Here is a 26,019-nt window from a genome sequence, read left to right on the forward strand (position 1 = left end):
CCCCTCATCTCCCTCCTCTTCCTCCTCCGTCACATAGCAGATGTTAGGAGGCAGGCCGTCTGTGACTTTAAGGACGACTGTGTGGAGCACAGAGACCCTTCTCAGCTTCTTTACGGCAAGGCCAGTGAATGAAGGTGAAAAAAACTTTAAAATAAATATATTCAGCTGGAAAGCTAAATCAAACCAGTTCACCAAACTCAGTCACCCTATTTGTAGGGACATGACAGCATGGATGCATGTAAGATTTGCTGGATAACACTGAGCTATGACTTTTATCTAAACAGTTTTTTACCCAAAGTTTAGAAACAAACAAAAAAATTGTTTGCAAGCTAATTAACTGAAATGTTTGCTAGTTAGCCAGATACCGCAATAGAGAGATAGATGGATACTGAATTCTATAATACATTAGTAAATGTAAGTTTAGATGTAAGTAGATATAGAGTATAATAATTGATTATAATTATTTATATTAATTCACTGTAAGATTATGTACAGTTTAAACATTAACACTGTGCTTAAAAATAGGCTAAAAGGGAAAATCTACTCAGATAATCATTTCATTTGAATATAATGCACATAAAGGTAAGATGTATAAATCTATCCAAATAATTATTTTTAATCAAATAATTCTTAAAAATGAATGGTGAATGTATAGTGCTTCAAAGTTAAATACAGTTCAACTTACTTACAAATATTGTACTGGATTTAAAAATAAAATAAAATCAAGACACTGTATCTATACCAGTTTTAACATTTATTCTTCTCATGCACCATTAGTACATTATAGTGAATTTAATAGAGCAATTGAATTGATAAATTTACCTATGAATGAATTTATTTAGGTTGCTGTTTTACTGTTCAAATTCTGCACATAGCAATCAAACAAGGCTACCAATAAAAATAATGAGTTGTACTGCATTAGGTGAGTCTTGTAAAAATGTAAATAAAAAAAGAAAAAGTCATTTTCACCCAAGCCACTACTAGAAATGACACAATGCTAATTCATCCTATCATCTCCTCTGACATCTTACTGTTTTTTCAGTACAATGGACCCCGAATACTCGCGGTTCGGCGCCTGTGGATTTGCATATCCACAGAGTTGTGTTTATTTTTTCACCCTGCTTATTATCTTGGCTTGCAATTCATTTTAGTCATCACATGGGTGTGTTACTCCATTAATTCCATATTAGGTGCTTGACTTTGAAACCTCCACCTCCATACATTAAGATGACTTCAGGGCTCACGATGGAAATAAAGTGACAGATTTGTATAATTTTCAAAGGGATAATTTAACTTGCAATCCACTGACACTCCCTGCTACATTTGGCCAAATGCGCCTGTTTCAGTAGCCTAGTGCTATGTAGGAATAGGAATCACTCCAACTCCTCATAAGTCTCCTTGCATTGTTTACATTGCAAATGAATAGGGCTTTGATTTACGCTACTTGAAGCGGCTCCTCACACTTGAGTGGAGAGCTACTAACACTCTTCAGGTCCTCAGCCGCAAACTCAGTAAGGAGTGTGATGTCAGCAACGGCCATTGCTATCAGACTCTTGGAGACACACTTACTACTGACTTTCTGGCTCCCGAATTTGATCATTTGTCAATTATTTTACTGTTCTCGTTTCAGGCATCAAACATTTGACTTTCCCCTCCACACTAACACAGACTACTAGATACTCTCAGTCATTCATGGGTTCCAGCAGGTGGAAATCTTCTACAGCCTGCATCACAATTCAGAAATCAACATGTCTCTGCAAAAAGCCTTAGGCAACCATTAGATTTGATATTTTCATCCTACAATGACTCAATCTCTTCATTAGAAAACGAATGACTAAACTGGCAAAGGTGATCCCCTCATAATCACACTGAGTTTTACAGACAGTGGAACACCTAACATTGAACATAATTCTTTCCTTAAGGAAATAAATAAACGGATCCTGGATTAAACTGTCACCTAAAACCTTTATTAAATGTCTGTGCAACGCCGTACCCTTGAAGAAAGCTTTGAAGAACTAATCTTGAAAACAGCGCTACTCAGTGGTCATGGGTTTTATGTACAGGTCAGGTAATTCCTAAGGGTTAGGTTAGGGTTAGGTTAGTTTGCTTAGATTGTCCATTTTTTAAATTTATTTTGGAAGTGCTAAAAATGATACCATTCACTCGGCTAAAGTGGTATGCTTATTCGTATAACTCGTATAGTCTGTAATGTGACTAACAGTTAGAACCTGTGATTTGAGCGGTTGGGCCATGGTGTCGAGCTGAGGCCTGTATTAGAGGAAAATACAGTATATATATATATATATATATATATATATATATATATATATATATATATATATATATATATGGATGGATATATTAATGGAGAGAGAGAGAGATAGAGAGAAAGAGAGAGAGAGGGAGGGAGAGATGCAAAAGTGGGACATGCTAAGAAAACCAATCCCAACATTTAAGATGTTAATAATAGCTGGGTCTTCTGGCAAGCTTTTATTCTTCAGTTTATTTCAATTGATTCTTTTAGTCATTTTAAGTTTTATTGTAACTCTGGGAGAGTGTTTGCACTTTTGGTCTATTTCCCTTAGACTAAGAGAATGCAAAAGCACCAGAGAATACTGTGTACAGTTATCCTGATAATTAGCCAATCAACCACAAGTGGTTGTAGCCAATCGATTATCTTTTTCTTTTTTATGGAGCTTCTCATAGGGTAACTGTGGGCAACAGGCTTACCACCACATCTAATGGGTATCCAGGAGGGAAATATGACCACGTTTCAAAAAGATCTATGCTATGGGTCTATAGTAAGCAACTGAAAATCTGCAAGAAGACTGAAGTTGATACTTGTGTTCTGTGTCCCTATTTCACCACCTGGATACAGAATAAATGGCAATATCAGAAAACATTCACAGTATAGTTACATTTCTTTCCCGTCAATTTGTCTTTGTTTTTTCATCATGCAGAAAATAGAGCCCAAAATTGACTTTATCCAGTGGTGCTCACATGACTAAATTCATCCCCCAAAAATGTAATTTATTTAACATTAAACACAAATATGCTTAATATTCCCTCGCCTCTTGCCTTCACTTTTGTCTCCTCAAATGATAACCCAGAAAAAAAAGCTAGTTATTTTCATGACAAAAGTCATGAGGGTTTCCAAAACTGAACCAAACATTGCATTACTTAAGCACCTTAATTACTTGTATCAAACAAACAAACAAACAAACAAACAAACAAACCAAACAAAACATTGAAGAGTTAAGTCTCAGTTTTTATTATGAATTATAGAAGGAACCTATGACAGGGCAGAATCAATACAGAACCAATAACTTAACTATTGGTCTGTGTTACAGGTGCTCTATATTATGTTCTATGTGATAAGCGCCTTTGAGTGTCCCAAAAAAAAGTCCTACGTAAACTGTATGTCATTATTATTATCATTATTATTATTATTATTATTAAAAAAAATTAAAGAGATCTTTCCAAAAACAAGATAAAAACCACATTTTGTGTATAGACGATAAACTTTCATATTTGTTTATAAAATTAAAAGTCTGGGTATATATAACTAGTTTCTCAGCATGATCCAAATAGATTTACAGTGGTTTTGGGGGGTAAAAAAGCATTAAATGTACTAATGTGAAGTCATGCATTACGGAGTGAGGCTTGTTGGAACTCTATGAGAATCTGATTCCTTTCTAACAACTTGCCATATTATAGGGTAAACAAAGTCAACTTAATAAGCACAGCCCACTTTGAAAATTCTATGAACACTTTAAGACAAAGTAGTCAACATAAAATGTGTCAGCTTACAAAATCTTGCTCAAAATCATAATCATTATGAAGTGTTGTTCCTCCTGGGATGTCAGTCACTGCGGAAACAAAGTGTGTTAGTGAGAGTCAGGGGCCTGATGTCCACCCACAACTCCTGGATGTGGAGCACAAGAATTGCGTTTGGACAATCAGCTCCAGACTCCCGGTCACAGCAAAACCATCCTTTTACCCCCACAGTGGACACTGCCATGGGTTAAAAAGAAACAATACATGGCAAATTGATTGACAAAAATCATAAATTGTGCAAAAGTCTCAACTTGTGGAGTATTAACTTCCTTCCACAAGTGAAATTCAAAATACACACAACATGCACCTTCAGTCATGCAATTTCATGATCGTCTCAGTTACTACTACCGTGTCCATCAATACATAAACTCTAATAGGTTCTATGTACCTTCTAGTGAATCTCCATTAAGTCCACACTCCCGTGCATCCGACCTCAAGCGCTGCCTGTTCCGTGTGCCTCCTCATGTGCCCCTCTCTGCCGCTTCCCATCTATCCATCTCATTTCATGCAGGAGCGGGGTTACCTAAGCGACTGGGCCTCAAAGGAGAAAATCTCCTTTTCTACAATTAGCTGTGAAAGTGACAGAAGGGAAAGAAGGGAGGGAGGGGTCCGTGGCGATGGGGGCTCCAACGCAGAGAAGAAAAGAATGACAGCAGTGCGCATGACAGGTCCCAAGATGTAAAGTTAAAATGTACTCATCTCAAGTGTTTCCAATTTTTCTTTCTGAGGATGTTATCAGGATGGTCAGAATCAATGCATTCAATTATCTTTTTTATTTTTCAAAATTATACATTCCAAGATAGAAATTTGAACTCTTAAGTAATATTTCACTCATGAGTCATATTTTTTCAAGAAACATGAATGAAAATATGCACTAAATGGCCTCTTCAACAGGCACAATCTATTTCGATCATTTACTAGAAATGATCATCTTCAACTTTGACATGTGTAAGAGAGATAATCATTCAACAGTATGTGTATTACTGTAGTTTGCACAGAGAGCTGTTTCTAATATATCCCATATCCTTTTTAACTACATAAAAGGCCCAACATGTAACTTTAGTGCATGCAGTTCTACAAGCACAACAGAAACATTAACCCCTACCTCTGATAATGTCGGTCAAAACTGATAATTAATATCTTTCTAGGTAGTATGTTTCTGACAAGTATTTCATTTTCAGGTGTACCTAATGTTGTGGCCAGTAAGTGGGATTAGGCCAAACTAGGCGACATTACACTATTGCGCGCTAAAGTGAAAGATGCCCGTCGTCGTCATCTTTAAAGATACGGAGGGAGTACCCACTGAGTAACCATGGGGAGCAGTACACAAAAGGGTGTGGCGTGGGAATGTCCCCCAGAGGTTAGGAGTGAGGGTGAAGAGGTCAGAGGTCAGAGCCAGCTGGACAGCACACAAGAGGAGTGGAGGGTGAGAAAAGAAGGTGAGGGGGTGCCGGGGTGGAGATAGTCCACAAACGGACCAAGTGGACCCAATGGGACATTAACATTGAACTGATGGGAGGCTCAGTGACCAGCGCCTACTGACAAGGAAGCTAAGCTATGACACACTCATGCGTAATGGGCCGTGGTAATTGACAAATGACAAGAGGCTCGTTGGAGATGCAAAAAGCAGCCTTCTAAAAGCAGTATATAATTACAAGGTTGTTGGGCTTATCTGAAATTATGCCTGACTCTTATTTCATCTGGTTTGGAATGGACATGTAAAATTCACAAAATGCTGTACCAATTACCAAGTGCCAAAGTGTAAGATATTATTAGAGTTTTTCTCCACTGGTTCGGCTCATTTCTTGAAACCGAAATGATATTCTAAAAATAACATGGACAAATCCCCGGACCACCTTGCAGTCGTTCACAACCGAATGGCATTTATCATTGATTTCATCAAATTACAAATGTCTCAAGTGTCTCAGTGCATCTTTGCAAATGGTTACGTACAAGAAGCCGACAGTTATCAAAATGAGCCCACATTTAGCATATTTTCCAAATAAGTAGATCTTTCTGATCTATTAGTTGATTCTCAATCTATGGTTGTGTGCTCTCCAAAATATGTCAGCATGATTTCATTGTGTAAGTCATCATAAGCAAAATAGTTTGTTTAGTTGGCAAAATGAATCAAAAGCATAATACCATGAACACCATATACAAATTCTTTGTAACATTTGATAAATTTGTGACAGTAATTGACAGTCAGGTGAAATTACAACTCGACTAACAAAGGAGGATGTGTAGTGCTTGTATGGCCAAGAGGATGAGAATGGCGGCCAGGAGAGTGTTTGTATTTCATAAATATACACAATACTGTATATCATTGCTGACTTGTGAAACACACGTTTGTCAATTTTTTTTTTAATTCCATAATATAGTTTCTGCATTACAGACATCCCATTAACATGATTTCTTTTTTTTTTAATAACAAAATGGGACACACGTGTGTTTCACAGGATACATTTTCTTTTTATGTTCTCTACAGTAATTTAGGAAAGCTACTTTATCTGTGTGAATAAAAATGGTTATAATTTCCTTGGCAATATGAGTGCAGTGTGTCTGACATCAAACTTTGGAGGCTGCTCTTAGAGAGGCTTGACCTTTTGCTAGTGAGCTGTATTGTGCAGAAAGACTGCTTGGCTGTTTATAGTTTTTAAGAATGTTATTTCTGTTTTGAGAAATGAGGCAACCCAACAGAAAAAACTGTAACATTTTATTTTCATATACAAGTAATTACAGAATTAAATATTTTTTTCACTTGATGGCAAATGGGATAAAAAAAACAAAGCAATTGTATTCATGTTGAAATCTTTTCATTTATTTTACACAATGTAGTGCACTGATTTTTTTTTTTAATTATGGATTGTTGGATGATAGATCGATAGATAGGTAGATCGTAACTTTTGCAATAATATTTTGAAAAATCAAGAATGAAGTTGCTTTTGTTATTTCTATTTTTAATTTCCTAAAAGACTTACTCTACTTCCTTATAGGGAAGCATGTCACATATATTCATAGCCAAACCCAGGAATAGTTATGTCGGAAGTTAATTAACGTTAAACAAAAAGTGCCAGAAGGATATAATATTTTTGTGTAACTATATGACATCCCCAATAAATCAGAAATCATACCACAGTTACGTTATGTAATGCTTTGATAACTTGACACTGCTGGTGTTTTTCTTACCTGTTGTTAAGGTTGATCCCTGCATGAGTGTAAAAACAATTCTAGCCAAGTTGATTAATTTTACAGTCATATAATTAATCACAATGCGTGAAATGGTCATCATCACAATGCAAACAACGTGAAGAAACTGTTTAGCAGTAGATATGAAACTACTTGTCACTGCACTGAAGTTATGATGTTTTGTATATCTTTTCATCTATTTGATTGATAATTCATTTTAATTTTTCAAAGTTTAATGATCAGTAGCATGATTCAGAATACCGTGAACAATTCCCACGGTTATGGCTGATTGCCGTAGACCTCAGCACTGTGGACAAGGTCAGTGGGGGCAGCAGGCTGTCTGCATCGGGTCCATGGTGGTCCTAAAAAAGAGCATCTTGAGCTCAAGCGGTAGGGGTCAGCATGCAAATATTAACCTCTGAGTGAAAGCAGCGGATCAATGTTCTCATGTCACTCTCGCCGCTCATGAATGTGTCGGCTGGGACACCACGGTGTTTTCATATTTAATGACATTCACACTAAACAATGGAGGAGGCAGCCCTTGAAGTAGACTCTCACACTAGTGCACTGGCTTAGTGGGACAAGAGAATGATAGAGAGATAAAACTTGTGAATATAACACACCAAAACTTGTAGGACCCGCTCACGTTTGCATAGAGGCAAATTAAAAAAATTCCCTTATCCAGCACAGCCCTGGCATATAAAGTTCAGTTGCTGTGTCTCAGGAAAGCCCACCCATTGCTGCACCCCTGTGGTCAACATGGCACCTGTTACTCCACATTCATATGCACGCTCTGGTGGTCCTTGTCCAGGGGCCCAGTTCTGGTAACAAACAGCGGACGTACCGCTCCAAAACCAAATGTCGAAGGTGCAAGTGTAGCGCAGACCAAGCCAAATGTGGGATGATGTGCCATTCTGTGCCATCTGCGCCACCTGATCCTGAGTGCTTTGTAGTGCTTGCTGCAGTAACTCAAGGCTTTGATCCAAGTCATGTTTTCACGAATTAATATCAGGTTTCCTGTTTGAGAAGAAATGAAAGGGTAAAATGTAAACCAACTCACTTGTTTGCTCATCTTGCAAATTTATACGGAAAAAATAATATAAAAACTTTTGTGCCACCATTTTGTATCCCTTTCCTACCAATACTTTACTGCCATACTCCCCCTGTCCACTAGATAGCAGCATAACAAATAACATAACTATTAGCTTTCATCTTCTGCTTGAATGAGCGTCATGGTGTGGAAAATACACGGATTTTATGGTAGTTGAAATGGAAGTACATTCCTCAATTTGGGAGTGTACTCCAAGGCTCTATAACTAAGACTAGAACATAATATATTGAATTATAACTATAGGGCTTTACATCAGTTTTCATGTACTCTCAATTTGTAATCTGCAATTCAGAAGAAATCTAACTGTGCCCTGTTATTGGCTGGAAACCAGTTCAGGGAGGGTGTATCCCGCCTCTCACCCAAAGTCAGCCTGGATAGGCTCCAATTCACCTGTGACACTAATACGGCCAAGCACGAAATAAAATAATTTTTAAAAAGATATATAATCAACAGTAATGAAATATGTTGGAAAAGCTTCTAATTATTGTAGATTAATGTTTGAAAAGATTGTGTCCCTGTGAAAGGTGTTTGAATAAAGAGAAGTCAACCCAGAAATGTTCTTTACAAAAATATTTTCTATTCGGCCCCACTACTCTAAACACCGATTAATATTTCATTTGTGGAATATTAATTAAGCAGCAAAATCCACCAATTTTTATCCATCTAAGGGTGCGGCCATTTTGCCACTTGCTGTCGACTGAAAATGACATCACGGTGCCTAGGGGTTCAGCTTGCAAACATCACATGACCACACCCAGAAAACAGGTGAGCTGTGATTGGTCATTACATGAGCCCTATAGCGCAATATTAATCAGCACCAAATGTACCTGAAGTCAAAGGATGACCACTTCCAGAGGATGTTACAGTGGATGACTGCGTTGTGTTCAGTGTCCCAGCCTGCGTCATAGATGCAGACACCACCTGTAGACGCATAGAAGAGTTTCCCATGTTGCTTGTATTGCATTGAAGATGTATTGCATTGTGCGTGTTACACATATGACACCTGATATATTTTCTGACCTGTGCTGGTGACACATACTGCACCTGTATTTAATTGTCGGGTAGAAGTAGATGCTGGGGAATTGAACGTAACCACGTCTGAAGATGAGTTGTTTGAAGGTGTTGTGACAGTCATTGACAGTGTCTTCTGTGTGCTTCTCTGAGTGGCTGTCACAACTTTGCTGGCTGCACCAAAAGATAAACGATAACACAACAGCAATGGAGGGCAACTCTAATACTGTATACGGTATTATGTGTACATTGTATATATAAATGCAGCTGGGGTTCACTGTATACTATATGCTGACATATTGATGATCTAATCTCAATTTACTCACAAATTTACTTACTCAGAATCTGGGCCACTAATGATATGGTTGATAATAATTAGTTTAGACAATAATTTTCAATTGAATCAATTTCATTGTTGTTCAGTCTCCAAAAAGAGTGCTGTCATGTAAACCACTAGCCCCTATGACACAATTGTATCTGTTTACAATTGCAACAAAAACAGTCTTTCACCTATTCAGGGACATATCGCCATGGGTAGCGAGGTATTACTATAATATACTGTAATCAGTCATCAGTTTCAGCTCTACTGTAATAGCATTAATAGGCGTTTTCTGAGGGAATTGCGTTTTTTTGTTGTTGTTTTTTTTTATCAATTTAATATTATTTGGGGTTGTTTTCACTCATGCTGTCTTCTCTTTGACGTAATATGTCCAAATCTGAATGTTTGTATATACAGTTGAACTCAAATTACATTGTTTGCAAACGTTCAATAGATGGCCACTTTCAATTGGAAAAAAGTGACTGGTTTAGTTTTATGGAGCTATTTGAATTGTTCACGTTTTGTTGCTTCATTTCACACTCCAGTAGGTTGGTAAACATGTATAACTTCTATTATTTTATAATATGGTTGAATAATGATGAGTACAACTATACTTGTACTGTATACAGTTCACCGCAGTGTAGCTTGATGACAAAGAAATAGTCATTTTACGGCCTTGACAGACAAAGGTGCGTTGACTGCTACATTTCAGATCATTCCACTGGCGGTCATCTTTGAATATAGCAGCAACACAATCCTGATCACGATAGCTTGGTTGTCGTGGTTTCCAGAAGCGAAATGATGACTTACTCCTGTCGGACCACCTCCAAGAACCCCGGAAGAGGCCGATCCACACAATTTGAGCTGTGGACACAATCTGGACTGCCTTGTTGTCTTCTGATGAGCCTACACTGACCAGATCCAAAGATAAATCCCTGCAGTGCTTTTGGGCGTCCCTCCATGATTTAGTTTTGGCAACGAAAATGTAGTCACTTGGAACATCACTGTTGCCGGCCAGATTTTTTCAAAGCATGATTTGTGACATTGGTGGAACAATGACTGCAATTTAAGGATTATATAGTTCTAAATTTGTACCGTACTTACCGTGACAAACAAAGCTCCTTTGGGTTTCACACTCACTTTCAAACCATTCTTCCTGTGGATCCATAGCTGCATATGAATGTTGTCCCAATCCCTCAGGATTTCCCACCTTCCAGTTAAAGAAATCTAGTTTTGGGTTCGGCCAAGCCCAATACCGCCTTGATACATCTCCCAGCTCCAGTCCTATCCATGATCTGACAATGTTATTTGGAACAGAGGCAATCAGATCGTTCATATCTGCCAGGTTGGTGATAGTAGCAATGTCTGTGTGTATCCGTCTGCAGTAGTCCTTTGCTTCGTTATGGGTCTCCTTAAGCGAGGTGTTGTGGAAGTTGGAAAATGGTAGTTTAAAGGAGTAAAATTCAGTGGAATGACAGCTAATTTGGAAACAGAAAGAAAAACATTTGCTTTCCAGAGAACTCATAATTCTTGCATGGTACTGTACATTACAATTCAAAATATTATGGCGTACATCCATCTATATTTACATTAAAATGCATTCATAAATGGGATATAAAAAAACACAAGTTACAAACCTAGATAAAGGATGTGGTCCTTTTCTTTGCGATGAATGTGTTTTCAGGAAGAAAAGCTACAAGTATAAAAAAAGAATGGATGCTCTTGTGCAGCTAATAAAGGTATGAGGAGGCAGCAGCAGCTACGGCGCCGCATTTGTCCTAACAATGCAATCTGTCTAGTTGAGAGACTCCTCTCCAGAAACGTCTCTTACCAAAGCAGTTTTTCTCGTTTGTCTCTCTTTAGAACTGCACACTGTGGCTCCTGGCTTGTTGATTTTTGACACGCAATCACCAGGAACCTGATGACAAATTCATAAAAAAGTTGAGCATTAGTGGCATTGTCAGTCAGGGTGCTCATGTGGTGCCATTGTGAATGGCTGCTCGGGCAGGTAAATGGATATTATACACTTCATATGCATATCTTGACTCAAGTGCAGACTTGCATTTTTTAGTGGCTGACTTGTTTTTAACCCTCATGCTTGAGCTTGCCCTGCAGCACTCGATAACTTCTCATCGGATGCTACGGGATGAACAGCTATTTCCACAAGATTTATCGCTTTAAATGGCTCTCAATTGGAAGCTCATGCTTGTCATTCTGTAAAGAACCACATGTTTTCACATGATCCAGTAAATTGTAAAACAGTGGAATCAAACGGGGCGTCAGTTTGTTTGTATTTGGATAAGGTGTAACACTTTTATTAGTTTTTTCCTTCCAGTTTTTTTTTTTTTTCTAAATTGGTGATTTTTCTCCCACATTCCAGAAATATGCATGTTAGGTTAATTGAACACTCCAAATTGTGCATAGGTGTCAATATGAATGGAAATACTTGTTTATCAATATATTATATGTAGTCTTTTTATGTTGTGTCCGGAAAGGTTATCCAGTCTAAAAAATATGCCCAAAAAAATCATGGAAGTGACTGCTATGGTGATCCTTGATGAGGCAAGCCTATTTCCTTCATATATCATTTAATGTGCTTGTCCTGAGTGCAGCAGAGCATTCACACAGTAATGTGTACATTAAAATTCTGTTTCCTTATTGTACTTGTTCACCACTCTACTTCCACAGTTCTAAACTGAGTGAAACTTTTAAATTTCAAAATATTCACAAAATTCAGGATTAATCCCAAAACGACCAACTTTTCACAACAAAATCCAGCAATTGTGAACCATTTTACATATGTACCCCCTCTTTCCACGCATTGGTGTGCAAAGTTCTCTAGAAGCCTTGGGCGAACGGCCTTTATCGATGCCCTCGAAAAGTATTTTGTTGACGCAGGAATGGTTCTACACCGGGGCTACGGTGGGGCTTTGGCCCCAACAGGAATCTTTACTGCCCCAGTTAAGCCCCTCCCGCATTTTATTTCATATTGTAAAATACATTCATCAATTATTTTCTCAGCCCTCCTATTTATCGGTCAAGCCCCACTTTAGACCCTGGACGGAAAAAAATCCTGTACCCCTGTGTCGACGGTTAGGTGGATGGAGCTTTTCGAAGTTGATGCACCCTCAATCATAAACGGATGCCCCTTCTACAAGGCATTTCATCAATTAGTGGAGGTATGCCCGTTCATCATACGCATTCATCAATTATCGATTGCTGATATGCTCCAAACATATTTTCAGTGACAGGCGTGTGTGCTTGTTTGATTGCCCTCCCACCCAAGGTGCATGCCCCCATTGGAGCCACACTGGACGCCCCTGCCTCCACATTTCTTGACTCCAAACATTTAAACTCCAATATGTTCATTTCATTCGGGACCCCTCGGGAACTATTTATCCTACTTTCTAAATTTCCTATTTTAATTTCTCCAATTTTCTCAATAAAATTCCCCAATGAAATAATGTTTTACATATTTACGTCGTCCTTACGTTTGTCGACCGATTCAAATCCTCTTAATTCCATTTTTCTATTGAACATTTCAACAATTTAATTGATTCCCCAGCATTGTAGCGCAGCTTCGGCTCTTGAGTATTCACACGCCATTCCTAAAGAAACTGCATTCTGTGATTAATATAGTACAAATGTGGGATAATTCTATTCGGCGACGGCCATACTTTTAGTACGAGCCCCCACCTTCGATCCTCCCATCCTGTGCGGTGCTGTCACGTGACCGCGCTACTGGGTGGTCCCAGTAGACATTTTGGCTCGAGTGGAGCTGGCACTGAGCCACCATGGCCAGTAAACAACAACAGCGTCAAGTTGAAGGCAACTGGCTTTGAGCGGCGGCCTTGCTGTCCGCCGTTGTTTCTCAGGAAGCACAACTAAGACATAGCGTAGTGCTTTCCAACAATGCGTCGATTGTGTTTTGGTGAGTTTTTCCTCCCCCTCGACCTGCAAGCGAACACATTCGTTGCTATTATCTCGCTCGCCCGACTACCACCATGTAGTTAGCAGTAGGCTAATGGTAGCCACGCTAGCTAGGTTAGCCTTAATCGTTGCGAAGCTTCGCTAAATGGATTAAATTGCGACGCACGCAGATTTAACGCGGTTCTAATAGACCATCAATCTGCGTCATGGGAATGTTTGTGTTAAACGAGTAGCTTTTGATTAATTTGAGTCACGTCAAATCCGAACCAGGTATGCTGCTAATGTTAGCTGGCTAAAGTTACTAACCACGGCTCGAGCGTCCATCGATGTACTGTACGTACTGCTAACTTCATGTTGGCTCAATGATAGACGGAAGAATCGGCATTATGTGCAAGAGACATTGATTGTGGTTTAGGTTCACAGTTAGCATTTGAAATGGCGAGCGTCAGGCAATGTTAATATATTTGCTGGTGCATATATGGTGAGCAGCATTTATCCAGCAAACGTGTTAACAATCTCAAACTGGAACGTTGCCTCCTGCCAAACACTATCATCATTAGCTTACTAGTTTTAAGATCAGTCGCAAATGCCGCTAGGCTGGTTTAATATATATATAGTATTATTGTATTATCATGTACACGGCCACCGTGATGATCATAGCATGATATATATATATATATTTATATTTACCGGTATATTTGAATGTATCAAATATTCTGCATTTAAAAAAGCGTAATTGTGTGCAGTGGGGTGGAACTGTATTGAATTACATTTAGAGCTATTCCTAATCTGTATGACTCTCATGCAACTGAGATAAAAAATATTAAACACAGCTAGAATATGGTCTTTGTGAGTTCTGCAATAATTCAAGATGATGCAAGACAGCGGTAGCTTTCTAAAGGCAGAACATTTGACACAGCTCTTGTATTGATTGGGTCTCAGTTTATTATGCAAGTGGTTGTAATGATGTTCCACTACTAATTACTGCTCATATCTGACTGTCACCTTCAGACTGATATCCATCTGGCGGGACCTCATCCTGTGTATTAGAGCAATGTCTTCCCAGCAGCCTAACAGCTCAGCACCCAACAGCCCCACCAATGTCATTGGCTCTCCGTTCTCTATCAACTCTCCAATGGTTTCACCCTCTCTAGGATTTGGACCCATCAGCCACAGCCAGGTAAATGGACATGAAAAGCAAAACAAGTTTATGCTCTGGCCCTCTGGCCTTTATGTACTATTCATGTATACATTTCATCATCAACCAAAATCTATTTGGGCAGTTTTTGAAATATGTTTTAATCAAATACCTTAATATATTATGAATTCAAATATACAGTGTTTCCCCACACTATCGTGTGCCCATTATACCACATTGTTTTTAAAGCGATCATTATTTGATGGGGTTCTACAGTATACTTATCACAGTGTCCCTACTTGTGGAAAAGGTGAGCCACAGTCGCTGATGAATTTTTCAGATGTGTATTGAATACAGGGAGAACAGTCAAACACATCAACACAATGAGCACACAGGAGCTGCTCTCAATTATCAAATGTCAATTCTCTGTGATTCATGTCGGTCCAGCTCTCAGCTTCAGGTGCCATGTCAGGGATGCATTCAATCAGCAGCTCTGAGGACATCAAGCCTCCGTTCGGCTTGAGACCCATGTCTGCACACAGTCCGGGAATCATGTTGTCTCAGAAGCGCCTATGCGTCATTTGTGGAGACCGCTCGTCTGGTGAGTGAATGAACCGCACTGTTCTTTCCATTTGAAAGAAAACCCATGTGCGCTGCTTTTACTATAAATATTTGTTTGAGCTTATCTCCTCATTTTTCCATCATGCCTGTGCTTTTTGTGTCCTAGGCAAGCACTATGGCGTCTACAGCTGCGAGGGCTGCAAAGGTTTTTTCAAGAGGACGGTCCGCAAAGACTTGAGCTACACGTGCAGGGACAACAAGGAATGCCTGGTGGACAAACGCCAGCGCAACCGCTGCCAGTACTGCCGCTACCAGAAGTGCCTGGCCATGGGCATGAAGAGGGAAGGTATGCAGGTTTCGTATTGCAAAACATGTCTTGCAAAGTAAAAAACAACCAAAACACACTACCCAAGTAGCAAAGGAAGGGGAAAGCACAAGGATGCAAAGGTGTCTTACATTATTTAATCACTCTGTGGAGTTGAACAGTGTTGTCATGGTAGTAGGACTTAAAATAGTGTAGAAATGTGGTGGAGACTGATGCAGCGGGTTGGGTTTATAAATCTAACCCCTGTCTTCCCTTTATTTTCCCAATTCTGCCCTTTCTCCATCTTTCAATAGTGGTAAGGTGGATAAAAGAAGATGGAAAAGATGAGGGTCGGATGAGTATGGCATTGACATTTTAAAGCTATTCTTTGTACTGCAATGTGTCTTGGATTTGGTGTTGTTTTATTGGACATGTAGCGCTTAAATGACAGATAAAGACATGATATTTAGGATAGCTAGACATTCACTAATTTCGTGTACATTTATAACTCTGAAATGTATCTTCATCACAGCTTTAAGATTAATTGAAAATCTCAGGAACAGCTCGAAACGAACAGTAAAGAAAATATTTCCAATATTTTGAAAGCTTGGGTTAGTGTTACTTTTCACATTAAGAATGACAGAACAGAACCAAAAAAATGAGTGTGATTTGTCACAGAGATTATGTTCTCAAGTTGACCAGATAATTACTTGTGACATAATTGGTAACAAGTACTGTAATCAAGTGAAATAACAATATGAAGTACAGGGTATCTCCCAGGAAACTTGCTAAGCCTGGTGGGAGAGAAGCTGAAATTTTGCAGAGGATATATTTACCCAGAAACTGTCACATTAAATGATAGTTAAGTTATTTTGTTGTTGTTTTAAATGACACTGATGATGTGAGAGCAACAATAATTAGTGTACATCCTTTCTAAGTGCATTTATCTTTCAATTATCAAAGATATGGGACATTTGCATTGAAATGTAGAACAACAAAATATTTAGAATAAATAACTACAAATTAAAAAAAAAAAAAGACTCAGGCACTGTTGATTTTTTTTAAATTTATTTTTTTAACATCAACATAACCATAAACTCATACACCACATAAAGTAGTATCTGTAGTGGTAGAGAAAATGATGTCTCTTATTTCCTTCCTTTTCTCCTTCCTTCCTGAACAATTTATCTTAATTTTCCTATTTTTAAAATTCTGCCAAGAATATTACAGGGGTGTGCGTGTGTGTTTATCGATGTACAGTGGGTTGCAAAAGTATTCATACCCATGTGCAACATTCAATTTCTCGGCACAGAACAAAAAGTGTGTTTCAACTGTTTGCATGTAAGGGTATAGTGCAAACTCAACAATCCATCACTGTTTTTGTTTATAAGTATTGTTTAATCTAAATAGATAGCAAAAGTCAGCATTTCAATGTTGCAAAGGTATTCACAGCATTGCACCAAATTTGTTATTTCGAGTCAAAAATGATTGCACACCATAAACTATTGCACTGCAGTTTCACGAGCCTGCATTTAGTCACCCGTGACTCGTATATGCTTGATTACTTCCTATAAATTGTGCCCAGTAGTCACCTGTCTACAGTCATCCCATGCTTGTCAGCAGACAGCAGTCATGAAGTCCAAGGAGATGTCAGAAGACCTCAGAAAGAAAGTTTTAGAGAAGCATAGAGATGGACAAAGCTACACAGCCATTGCAGGTTCACTTCATGTGCCAAAAAGTACAGTAGCATCACTGGTCCAGAAGTGGAAACGCCATGGTACCACTGTGAACCTCCGAAGAACAGGGCGTCCCTCCAAGATCACAGCAAAAGGTAAGAGGAAACTGCACAGGGAAGTGAGAGCAACCCCCTTTGTAACTCTTCAAGACCTAAAGAAGTCTCTTCTGTTTGCTGGGACTAATGTAGACAAGTCCACAATATCCCACACTTTACACAAGGAAGGTCTCTATGGGCGTGTTGCAAAGAAGAAGCCATACCTGCAGAAACCACATCTGAAGGCCCGCTTGCCGTATGCTACCACACATCTAAAAGACACTCCAGAGATGTGGGGAAGAGTGATGTGGTCAGATGAAACGAAAATTGAACAAAGCCAACACAGCTGATGATCCAGCTCATACCATCCCTACCATGAAACATGGAGGTGGGAACATAATGCTATTGGGCTGTTTCTGTTCCTCCGGTCCTGGTGAGCTTGTCCGTGTACAAGGGACTGAATAGCGCAAAATACATTGACATCCTGGAGAAGAACCTCTTCGTCTGCAAAAAGCCTAAACCTTGGGAGCAGGTTCACCTTTCAGCAGGATAATGATCCAAAGCATACAGCTCGAGTGACACAAGAATGGCTCAGGAAGAAGAAAGTGAAGGTTCTAGACTGGCCAAGTCGAAGCCCGGATCTCAACCCAATAGAAAACCTGTGGCGGGATCTGAAGATTGCCGTTCACTGGAGATCACCAAGGAACCTGACTCAGCTGGAGCAGTATTGCAAAGAGGAGTGGGCAAAACTATCCAAACAACAATGTGCAAAACTCATTGCTGGCTATCCAAAGCGATTGGAAGCTGTTACTGCGGCCAAAGGAGCTGCAACCAAGTACTGACTATGATTTGATGACTTGGTGTGAATACTTTTGCAACAATTCATAATATTGCCATGTTGTTATTGTTAAAGAAAAACCTTGCTTTAGGTCCCTGGGATTAACCTGCAAAAGATTGCTCCTCAAAATTCGAAAGTTGCTCCTCAAATGAAGTCTATGATTAGCAAACTGCTCCTAAAAAAGAAATGTATTTCAAGCTTGGCTATACCAAATCATCCATCCATCCATGCCACTTTTCTCCTCACGAGGGTCGCGGGGGTGCTAGAGCCTTTCCCAGCTGTCTTCGGGCAGTAGGTGGGGTACACCCTGAACTGGTTGCCAGCCAATCGCAGGGCAAACAAACATTCACAATCACAATCACACGTAGGGGCAATTTAGAGTGTCCAATTCACCTACCATGCATGATTTTGGAATGTGGGAGGAAACCGGAGTACCCGGAGGAAACCCACGCAGGCACGGGGGCAACATGCAAAATCCACACAGGACGGCCGGGGCTGGAGGCAGACATTCTAACCAGTCGTCCACCGTGCCACCTACCAAATCATAAAAGGCAATATTAGTCACTGACGATGTCAATCAAAATAGTTATCTTTGTAAAAGCAAAGCAGAATCTTTGATCAACTGTTCCTGCCATTTAGTTGATCATTTTTAAGTGCAGACAAGCCCAATGAAGTGGCTGATTACCTGTAACTCTTAGGAATTGTTTTAGTATAAATTAAGTACCTAACAATATATATATTTAAAATAAGTCTGATGTATTATATCTCAGATTTTATTTGCGATTAGTCGACTAGTCTATAAGCAAGAAAACTTGAAATTTAATACATATTGAATCCAAAGTTTAAAATGCAAATATTTTGTGTATTTACAGTAGGGGTTATTTTAGCCCAAACATTCAGGACAGTTTGTTAATTTAAATTCTATTGATGTAACAACAACTGACTGAATAAAAGTGAACAATTGAAAGAGAAATACATTTCTGATACATTTGCCAATGCAATACATGGCATTTATTATGAATAATGTAATGAGTAATGGTGCCGACTCCCAGTCCAGCAGGGTCTCATTCGCCGTGTTAGGTGCATTATCATGCACACAGCCGACAACTTTATTTTTTAGTGTCACATACCTATCACACTCCGCAGGAGAGCAGCCAAGTTTTCAGCTGTGTGTCTTTCCTCCAAGGCGCATGATGCACACAGCTGCGGAGATGTCCTTCGTCCACATACGTTATACACGTCGTAGTCATTCGGGTGGCTATGGACGTCCATCCGTCTGAAGTTAAGGCATTGGCTGACCCGCTCAAACGCTCGTAGTATCTACTCTTTCATTTGGTTACGGCTACTCTCGAGTTGGGGCGTTATTGTTTTGCGACTTGGCACCACGTAGCCTACTCAGGCTCGATATACAGCATTCATTTTTTCGAACCGTTTGCCCTCGACAAAAGAAAGCGGCAGCATATCGCGTCATTTTACAAATGAGTTGGGTAATCTTTGCTGTGCGGTGAGCATCGCTGCGCCTGGCTGGAACAAACGCTCTCATGCTCGTCGGACTGGCCCCGCCGCCATCGACCTGCAGGTTCACATCGAGATTTACTTTGGATGTGGTTTCTCATCGCTCCGGGAGAGTGCAATTCTCTATCTTGGTGCTCAGCTTGTTCACAGAGGCCCGAGGCGTGAGGAACAAGACGCGTGATTCTTAATGCAGCGTTTAACCGACTAGTAAAATACTAAACGTTTAATAAATCGTAGAGGGTTAAACGGTTAAACGACTAGTCACGCACATGCCTAGTTCATATAATGGATGGGTTGAAGATGGCAGTCAACATGATAAAGTGTCTCACTGTTTCACCTCTCCCATAAGGTCTTCTCCACTCTGCATTTAAACATGCGCGACAACTGTCTTCGTAATAGAAATGTCTCTTTCTCGCCTTGTGTGATGCAGCGGTTCAGGAAGAGCGCCAGAGGAACCGCGAGCGGGAAGGAGAGCTGGAGTTCAGCATGGGCATTAACGAGGAGATGCCAGTGGAGAAGATCTTGGAGGCGGAGACGGCGGTGGAGCTGAAGACTGAGCTCCACTCTGACGGAGGCTCTGCGGGCAACTCTGTAAGTGCACGCAACCACGTCTTGTTGCACTACACAGAAAAAGTGCATTGTTTTGGTTGTACATTTACCTGAAAACAGCCACTTCAAGTCTGGGCTAAGTGAACAAACAACACAGTTTTATTTGAGCATTTAAGATGTGTTTGATGATGTGAGTTGGTCACAACCAAAGCAACAGTGGCGGCCAAGCTGCAGAGATGCTTTTCTTCCTTGACTACAAGTAGTTTCATACTGGTGCAAGTGGTGCACTGCAGTTTTGGAGCTCCCGCCAAAATTACCGCCAATTGATTGATATTTGTTTTGCTACCCCTAGCAACCACTTGGAGCACCCCATTAATTGGTGTCAGACTAGCAACAACCCTTTTCTTGTCTCTTATTACGTCATTCGATGGAGGCCTGCTATGAACATTCAACTGCCATATAATGGCAAGAAGCCAGTGAGCTTGTGTCGCGTGCAGCTTTGTAGAAAGAGTTATGGCCATTGCATTGGTGATGTAATGTAGCTCTGGGTTGGCTCATTGCCAGTGTGAAGCCAAACCGGTGTTCAGTGGTGCACAAGTTGACCTAAATGGAGCATGAACACCAGTTCCCAACTAACACTGTTACAAGCTACTAGTACACCCCCAAACCCTTCCGTGACTTTGGCCTAAGTTCATCAAGATCAATTATATTTGGAATAATTTGTTCCTTCATTAAATCTTTATTTACGCTACAGGTGATATTTAACATTTTCATACAAATGCAGTTTTTTTTTCTTTCTTATATCTAGCCTACAGTGCATCCAAAAAGTATTCACAGCGCTTTGTTTTTTCCACATTGTGTTAGTCACATTCCAAAATGGAATAAATTCATTTGTTCCCCCCGCCCCCCAACAATCCTACACACAACACCCCATAATGACAACATGAAAATGAGGGGGTTATTTTTGTGTGCAAATTTGTTAAAAAAAAAAAACAAAAACACAGAAATCACATGTACATAAGCATTCACAGCGGTACGTTGCGCATTGTGATGTTCAACATCTCAAATTTTCACATTTAAAGCACATCCCCCCAACTTCATGAAGTTCAACAAATAAGGTTCAAGTGTAGGGCACGTTTCTTTGCGAAGTTCCACTGCCAACTATCAGGTTTTGACGATGCTGTCGTTTGTGTGTGAAACTTCCAATGTGCCCATTGTGACGCAGCAGTTTGTGTTTCAGCCCCATGACGCGGTCACCAACATCTGCCAGACCGCAGACAAGCAGCTCTTCGCCCTGGTGGAATGGGCCAAGAGAATCCCTCACTTCTGTGAGCTGCCCCTCGATGACCAGGTCATCCTCCTGCGCGCAGGTACCTCATCTCATGCACATACAGTGAGCCCTCTCACTATTCGTGGGTTTTGGGACCCAAACTGCAAATTGGGATTGCGTTTTCAGGCTTTAACCCCACAAGGAGCTTTGCCTGACTGTCCAACCTTTAATGGAATCTGTCATCACGCTGCCGTTTGCTGACGAGCAGTCCTGCTAGCTAGCTACTCTTGTGCTAACATGGCGCCTTAGAAGGAGCTGAGAGGGGAATGAGGCGTGAATACGTTTTCTGGCAAATAGGTTTTCGGGTTCCTAAAATTCCTAAATCGACTGGTGAGTGGCGAATGTGAGGGGGTTCACCGTACACTTAACGCATGTGGCAATTGTCCTCATGTAACCGAAACGCTGGCGTTGCCAGGTTGGAACGAGCTCCTCATCGCCTCCTTCTCCCACCGCTCCATTGCCCTGAAGGACGGCGTTCTACTCACTTCGGAGCTGCAGCGCGATGGTGCTCACAGTGCAGGAGTTGGAGCGATCTTTGACAGGTTCATTTATTGGCCAGTTAGACTTGTCAATTAGCTCAAAGGTCCTCATAGTAATCGCGCTTGTTTTAACCCAGGGAGAGTGTGCAGAGTGCAGAGGTTGGTGCCATATTTGACAGGTAACACCACACATTTGTTATATCTCGTACATAATTAGTTTGTCGGGGGGGAAAAAAAAACCCCACATGGCTGTATTGCACATTTTGAAATCCTTTTTCAAATGTTTTCCTTCAGGGTTCTCACTGAGCTTGTCAACAAAATGAGAGATATGCAAATGGACAAGACGGAGCTAGGCTGCCTTCGCGCCATCGTCCTCTTCAACCCAGGTGAGCCCGCTGGTAGCGTTCTGGTAATACACCACCAATGTGCAGCAAGACTTTTTGGCTAAAGGATGAAGCACGTCCTCCGAATTGAAGTCAAATGTGTTGTTGCGCTGCAGATGCTAAAGGTCTGTCCAACACGGGGGAGGTGGAGCTGCTCCGAGAGAAGGTCTACGCGTCGCTGGAGGCCTACTGCAAACACAAGTACCCCGAGCAGCAGGGCAGGTACGTACGCTTGACACCTTTTCTCTTTGGACTCGTTGCAAGACAAAGCGGCAGCAGGCGCTTGACTGGCGCGCATGTGTTTGTCAGGTTTGCCAAGCTGCTCCTTCGCCTGCCCGCGTTGCGCTCCATCGGCCTGAAGTGCTTGGAGCACCTGTTCTTCTTCAAGCTGATCGGCGACACGCCCATTGACACTTTCCTCATGGAGATGCTTGAAGCTCCTCATCAGCTGGCCTAGAGGGAGCGTGCAGACTGGAGTGGCACTTTAACTTGGAAACATTTGTCCGCTTGTCTCACTGCTATCTGGGTTCCACTTCCTTTTCGTTCGTTCGTTTTAGTGCTGCACACATTTTGCTCTTTTTAGACCAAACAGGCCGGCTCGTGCTACGCGTCGAAAGAAGTATGCCCCATCCCACCCCCCTCCCTCACAGGCTGTATACCATTTTATATGAGCTTTGTACACACTGCTTAAGTGGATCTATTTTTAAACGGGAGCACGCGTCGAAGACCTAGTCTTCTTTTTAATCCTTTCTAGTCAACATGGATCTGTTCCACAAGATGAAATCTTAGCAGAGACACAAAATGTCTGCCCTCCATTTAGACTTGTTTACGACTTTGCCCTTTTCTGAGGCCAATCACTTGACTTTCTAAAAGCTGCCAGCTGACTGTTGGAGCCTTTTCATATTTGGTGCTATTTCCGAAAACGCGACTTGATTGGTTTCAGAACCCCACACCTAAGAGGATATGCAAACATGAGCTTTTTTTGTTTATTTTAAATAAAATGTAGCAATATAAAATGTTAAAAGTGCTTTCTGCCTTTCACTCATTCAGGGGTTTTACCAAGTAAATCACGTCTGGTGGAAAGGGAATATTCCATTTTGTAATTTATACAATTCTGAGGTACTGTGCAAAAGTAAATGTTCAGGGAAAATGTATGTTAATTTGAGTTATGATCAGGAGATGCAAATTATATCATTCTTAACCTGTGCCCTTGTTTTTATTTTCAGATAGCAGAACGTGTTGGGTTGCACTGGATTTGCTGACAGTGTTTCAGCTTTTTTTTTTTTTTTAAATCTTTAATGCTCCATTGTATTTCTTTCCATCCTTCTTTTCTTGCTAGGTAGCTGTTCTGTCCATTGTACTGTCTCTGCAGTTTATTCAAAGCAAAATTGTCACATTAGGCCCAGAGCACCTCAAGTCATTGATCAACTTGACCTCCATGTGCCCGACGCATGGATTGTGGACTAAAAATAAACATGACTTCAGTTTGTGACTCCTTGTTGCATGTGTTTTTGTGTCCTTTCCTAAAAAACAAGACTATAGACAGACCGATGAGTTTTCACAAGCATTTTAATTAAAATAGTAACATTGTTCCTGGCTGCATGTAAAGCCTTGCTTGTGTGAATGTAGCCGAGTTGTTTAGTGCAATGGATATCAAGCAGTCAAGTGTTTCGAGCACAAAACCAGCATTCATTTCAAACCGTAACTTGCAAAAATGACTCATTTCAAAGCTTTAAATTACAATACATGTACTGCTTTTACTCTATAATACACTATTCTACAAATGGAGCAAAAATTCATTTTACATCACTAACCTACCTGACTCCACACAGCTGTCTGCTTGGTTAAAAAAAACAACACTTTTGCTATAAGAAGTTAGATGCTACACTTTTATTCTAAGGTGCTGAACAGAGTTCTACTGCTGGTGTTTTCTTCATTATCAATTCTGAATGGCTATGCTCCCATTCTAGTTAGCAAACTTGGACTTGTGAATGTGGAGGAAAAATGTTACTGGTTGCTCTGGATTATAGCACACACACTGGCCTACTTTTGTTTATATAAAATAACTCCCTTGTTCACATCACTTTAATATAGATGTTTAGAAATATAAGTTAAATGGTGATTTTCACATTCATTGTAAAGAGTGTAACAGAATCTCCAGTGCTGCCAGTTGAAGGAGATGTCTTTGAGTTTCATACTTTTCACTTACAGTTCACATGAACTGATATGTAAGGCGCCGGGGAAAAGAATTGTCACAATAAATACAGAACAGCTTCACTATGAATCGATCCGAACACTGTTTAGAAATCATCGCAGCTCGTGCTCGGTCCTCATCTGATTGGATGTCCCTGAAAATCTCTCGAATAAATAAGCGTCTCAGAAAGGCACTGAAATGCGCAGCTGGGACAACAGAAGCAACTGCTGTGTGCCGCATGCTGCTGAGCAACTTACCTATTTTACCCCTCAACCTGCTTGATTTAATTGGGTTATAATGTGCTACTGTTCATCAGTTTGTGAAGTATTTCACATTCTATTGACGGCCAGCGGGTCACCTTCTGGAGCGCAAGGCAATACACAGAGAGGCTAGCAGCACAGTAGTAATTGTACACACGCAGGTGACATCTTTGGACTTGTTTCTCTAACTTTGACCACCAGAGAATACGCACACACACAAACACACCGAGGTGCTTTAGGTGCTGAAGAGGTCAAGCGCTGCAGGAGTGCAGGCGGGATCTGCCAGAAGCCAAGCTCAGTGGTCTTAATGCGGCGCTCAACTTCTTCTTGTCAAGGAAGCGCAAACAAGTCATCCATGTTGGGACAGGGAACCAGGCGAGGAGGCGTGAACGTGCGTCCTCGAGTCCTTTTCACACCTGCATGTCAGGACTACCGGACAAGCCCAGGACGTTGGCCTCCTCGGATGTCAAACCGCTCTTCAGCGTCCTCCTCACTTCACAACAAATGACACAAAGTGGACATGATCAGAAAATGGAGCGTCGACTTGCAATTTCATCAATATTTGAAATTTCTTTATTTACATTCATTGCTTTATCATCACATATAGTTATTTGGAAATATAGTACAGTATAGGATTGTTTTACTCATATTCATCTGTTTTTATTTTTATTTTATTTCCCTTTATTAGTGATTCTGTGGTGTCAAGTGCGGTGCGTGCTCCTTCTATTGGTAGACGAAAGCATCATTGCCTATGTAGAATTCAGTTGCACTTAACAAACTTCAAACAGTACAATTGTTACTTAACATTTATGTGCAATACATTTTAATTGAATCAAAATCAAGTCACTGATAGTGTAGTGGTACACGCGCCCGAGTTGTGTGCGGGCAGCGTGGGATCGATTCCTGCTCAGTGATGATGTCTGTGTGTGTGCCCTGCCAATAGGGTTGCGTCAGGAAGTGTAAAATGCTCTGCCAAATCAATGAGGCGAATCGAGCGTGCACTTGATTCGCTGTGGCGACCCCTGAGGGGGAAAGCCAAAAGTATAACAACAACATTTTAACTGAATCAGTAGTTTTGTTTCTTCCTACATTTAGTCACAGTGTTAATGTTCAAATTGCGTAATGTTACGGTGGCTTTGTTAAAATAATAAAAATACATTTAAGGAATAAAACATTGTTTTTGATAAACCCTTAGGTCTACTGTTTTTTAATGTTGGTCATGATGGTTCTACTTGGAAAGCCAAGTATTGTTTAGGTGACACTTTGAGTAAAAGGTTTGAGAACTACGTGGTTTGCAGTA

General features: G+C 40.4%; 3 protein-coding genes across 10 annotated transcripts in view; 1 reads left to right on the top strand and 2 right to left on the bottom strand.

Moving 5' to 3' along the window:
- Nucleotides 1-7,890: 7,890 nt before the first annotated feature.
- LOC147143854 (uncharacterized) lies at nucleotides 7,891-13,789 on the bottom strand. 3 transcript variants are annotated; one of them, XM_086039433.1, is made up of 8 exons: nucleotides 13,704-13,789; nucleotides 11,299-11,385; nucleotides 11,105-11,160; nucleotides 10,572-10,945; nucleotides 10,278-10,373; nucleotides 9,182-9,322; nucleotides 8,965-9,058; nucleotides 7,891-8,043 (listed from the first exon to the last, which is right to left on the bottom strand). In XM_086039433.1, the coding sequence occupies exons 1-8, from the start codon at nucleotides 13,719-13,721 to the stop codon at nucleotides 8,022-8,024; spliced, it is 888 nt and encodes a 295-aa protein (XP_085895559.1). In that variant the 5' UTR covers nucleotides 13,722-13,789; the 3' UTR covers nucleotides 7,891-8,021. The 3 variants fall into 3 exon arrangements, with proteins under 3 accessions (XP_085895559.1, XP_085895558.1, XP_085895560.1); XM_086039432.1 differs by having other exon boundaries at nucleotides 9,158-9,322; XM_086039434.1 differs by lacking the exon at nucleotides 10,278-10,373 and having other exon boundaries at nucleotides 9,158-9,322.
- On the top strand, nucleotides 13,176-23,757 carry LOC147143855 (retinoic acid receptor RXR-beta-A-like). 3 transcript variants are annotated; one of them, XM_086039428.1, is made up of 12 exons: nucleotides 13,176-13,398; nucleotides 14,409-14,577; nucleotides 14,983-15,136; nucleotides 15,263-15,442; nucleotides 15,715-15,759; nucleotides 19,955-20,115; nucleotides 21,314-21,443; nucleotides 21,819-21,945; nucleotides 22,020-22,061; nucleotides 22,177-22,268; nucleotides 22,382-22,487; nucleotides 22,575-23,757. In XM_086039428.1, exons 2-12 carry the CDS (start codon nucleotides 14,452-14,454, stop codon nucleotides 22,720-22,722), a joined length of 1,311 nt encoding a protein of 436 aa, XP_085895554.1. In that variant the 5' UTR covers nucleotides 13,176-13,398; nucleotides 14,409-14,451; the 3' UTR covers nucleotides 22,723-23,757. The 3 variants fall into 3 exon arrangements, with proteins under 3 accessions (XP_085895554.1, XP_085895555.1, XP_085895556.1); XM_086039429.1 differs by having other exon boundaries at nucleotides 15,715-15,750; XM_086039430.1 differs by lacking the exon at nucleotides 15,715-15,759 and having other exon boundaries at nucleotides 13,178-13,398.
- Nucleotides 23,758-23,816: 59 nt separating this feature from the next.
- Nucleotides 23,817-26,019, bottom strand: part of fhod3b (formin homology 2 domain containing 3b) — a 94,499-nt gene continuing 92,296 nt past the window's right edge. For all 4 annotated transcript variants that reach the window (XM_086039427.1, XM_086039424.1, XM_086039425.1 and 1 more), the window contains one exon: nucleotides 23,817-25,212. In XM_086039427.1, the coding sequence (XP_085895553.1) occupies nucleotides 25,130-25,212 (83 nt within the window). In that variant the 3' untranslated portion in view covers nucleotides 23,817-25,129. The remainder of the gene's footprint in view (nucleotides 25,213-26,019) is intronic.

The sequence above is a fragment of the Filicampus tigris genome, chromosome 8, assembly GCF_054856515.1.
Source record: "Filicampus tigris isolate MCC_2025a chromosome 8, RoL_Ftig_1.0, whole genome shotgun sequence".
In the NCBI taxonomy this organism is placed as follows: domain Eukaryota; kingdom Metazoa; phylum Chordata; class Actinopteri; order Syngnathiformes; family Syngnathidae; genus Filicampus; species Filicampus tigris.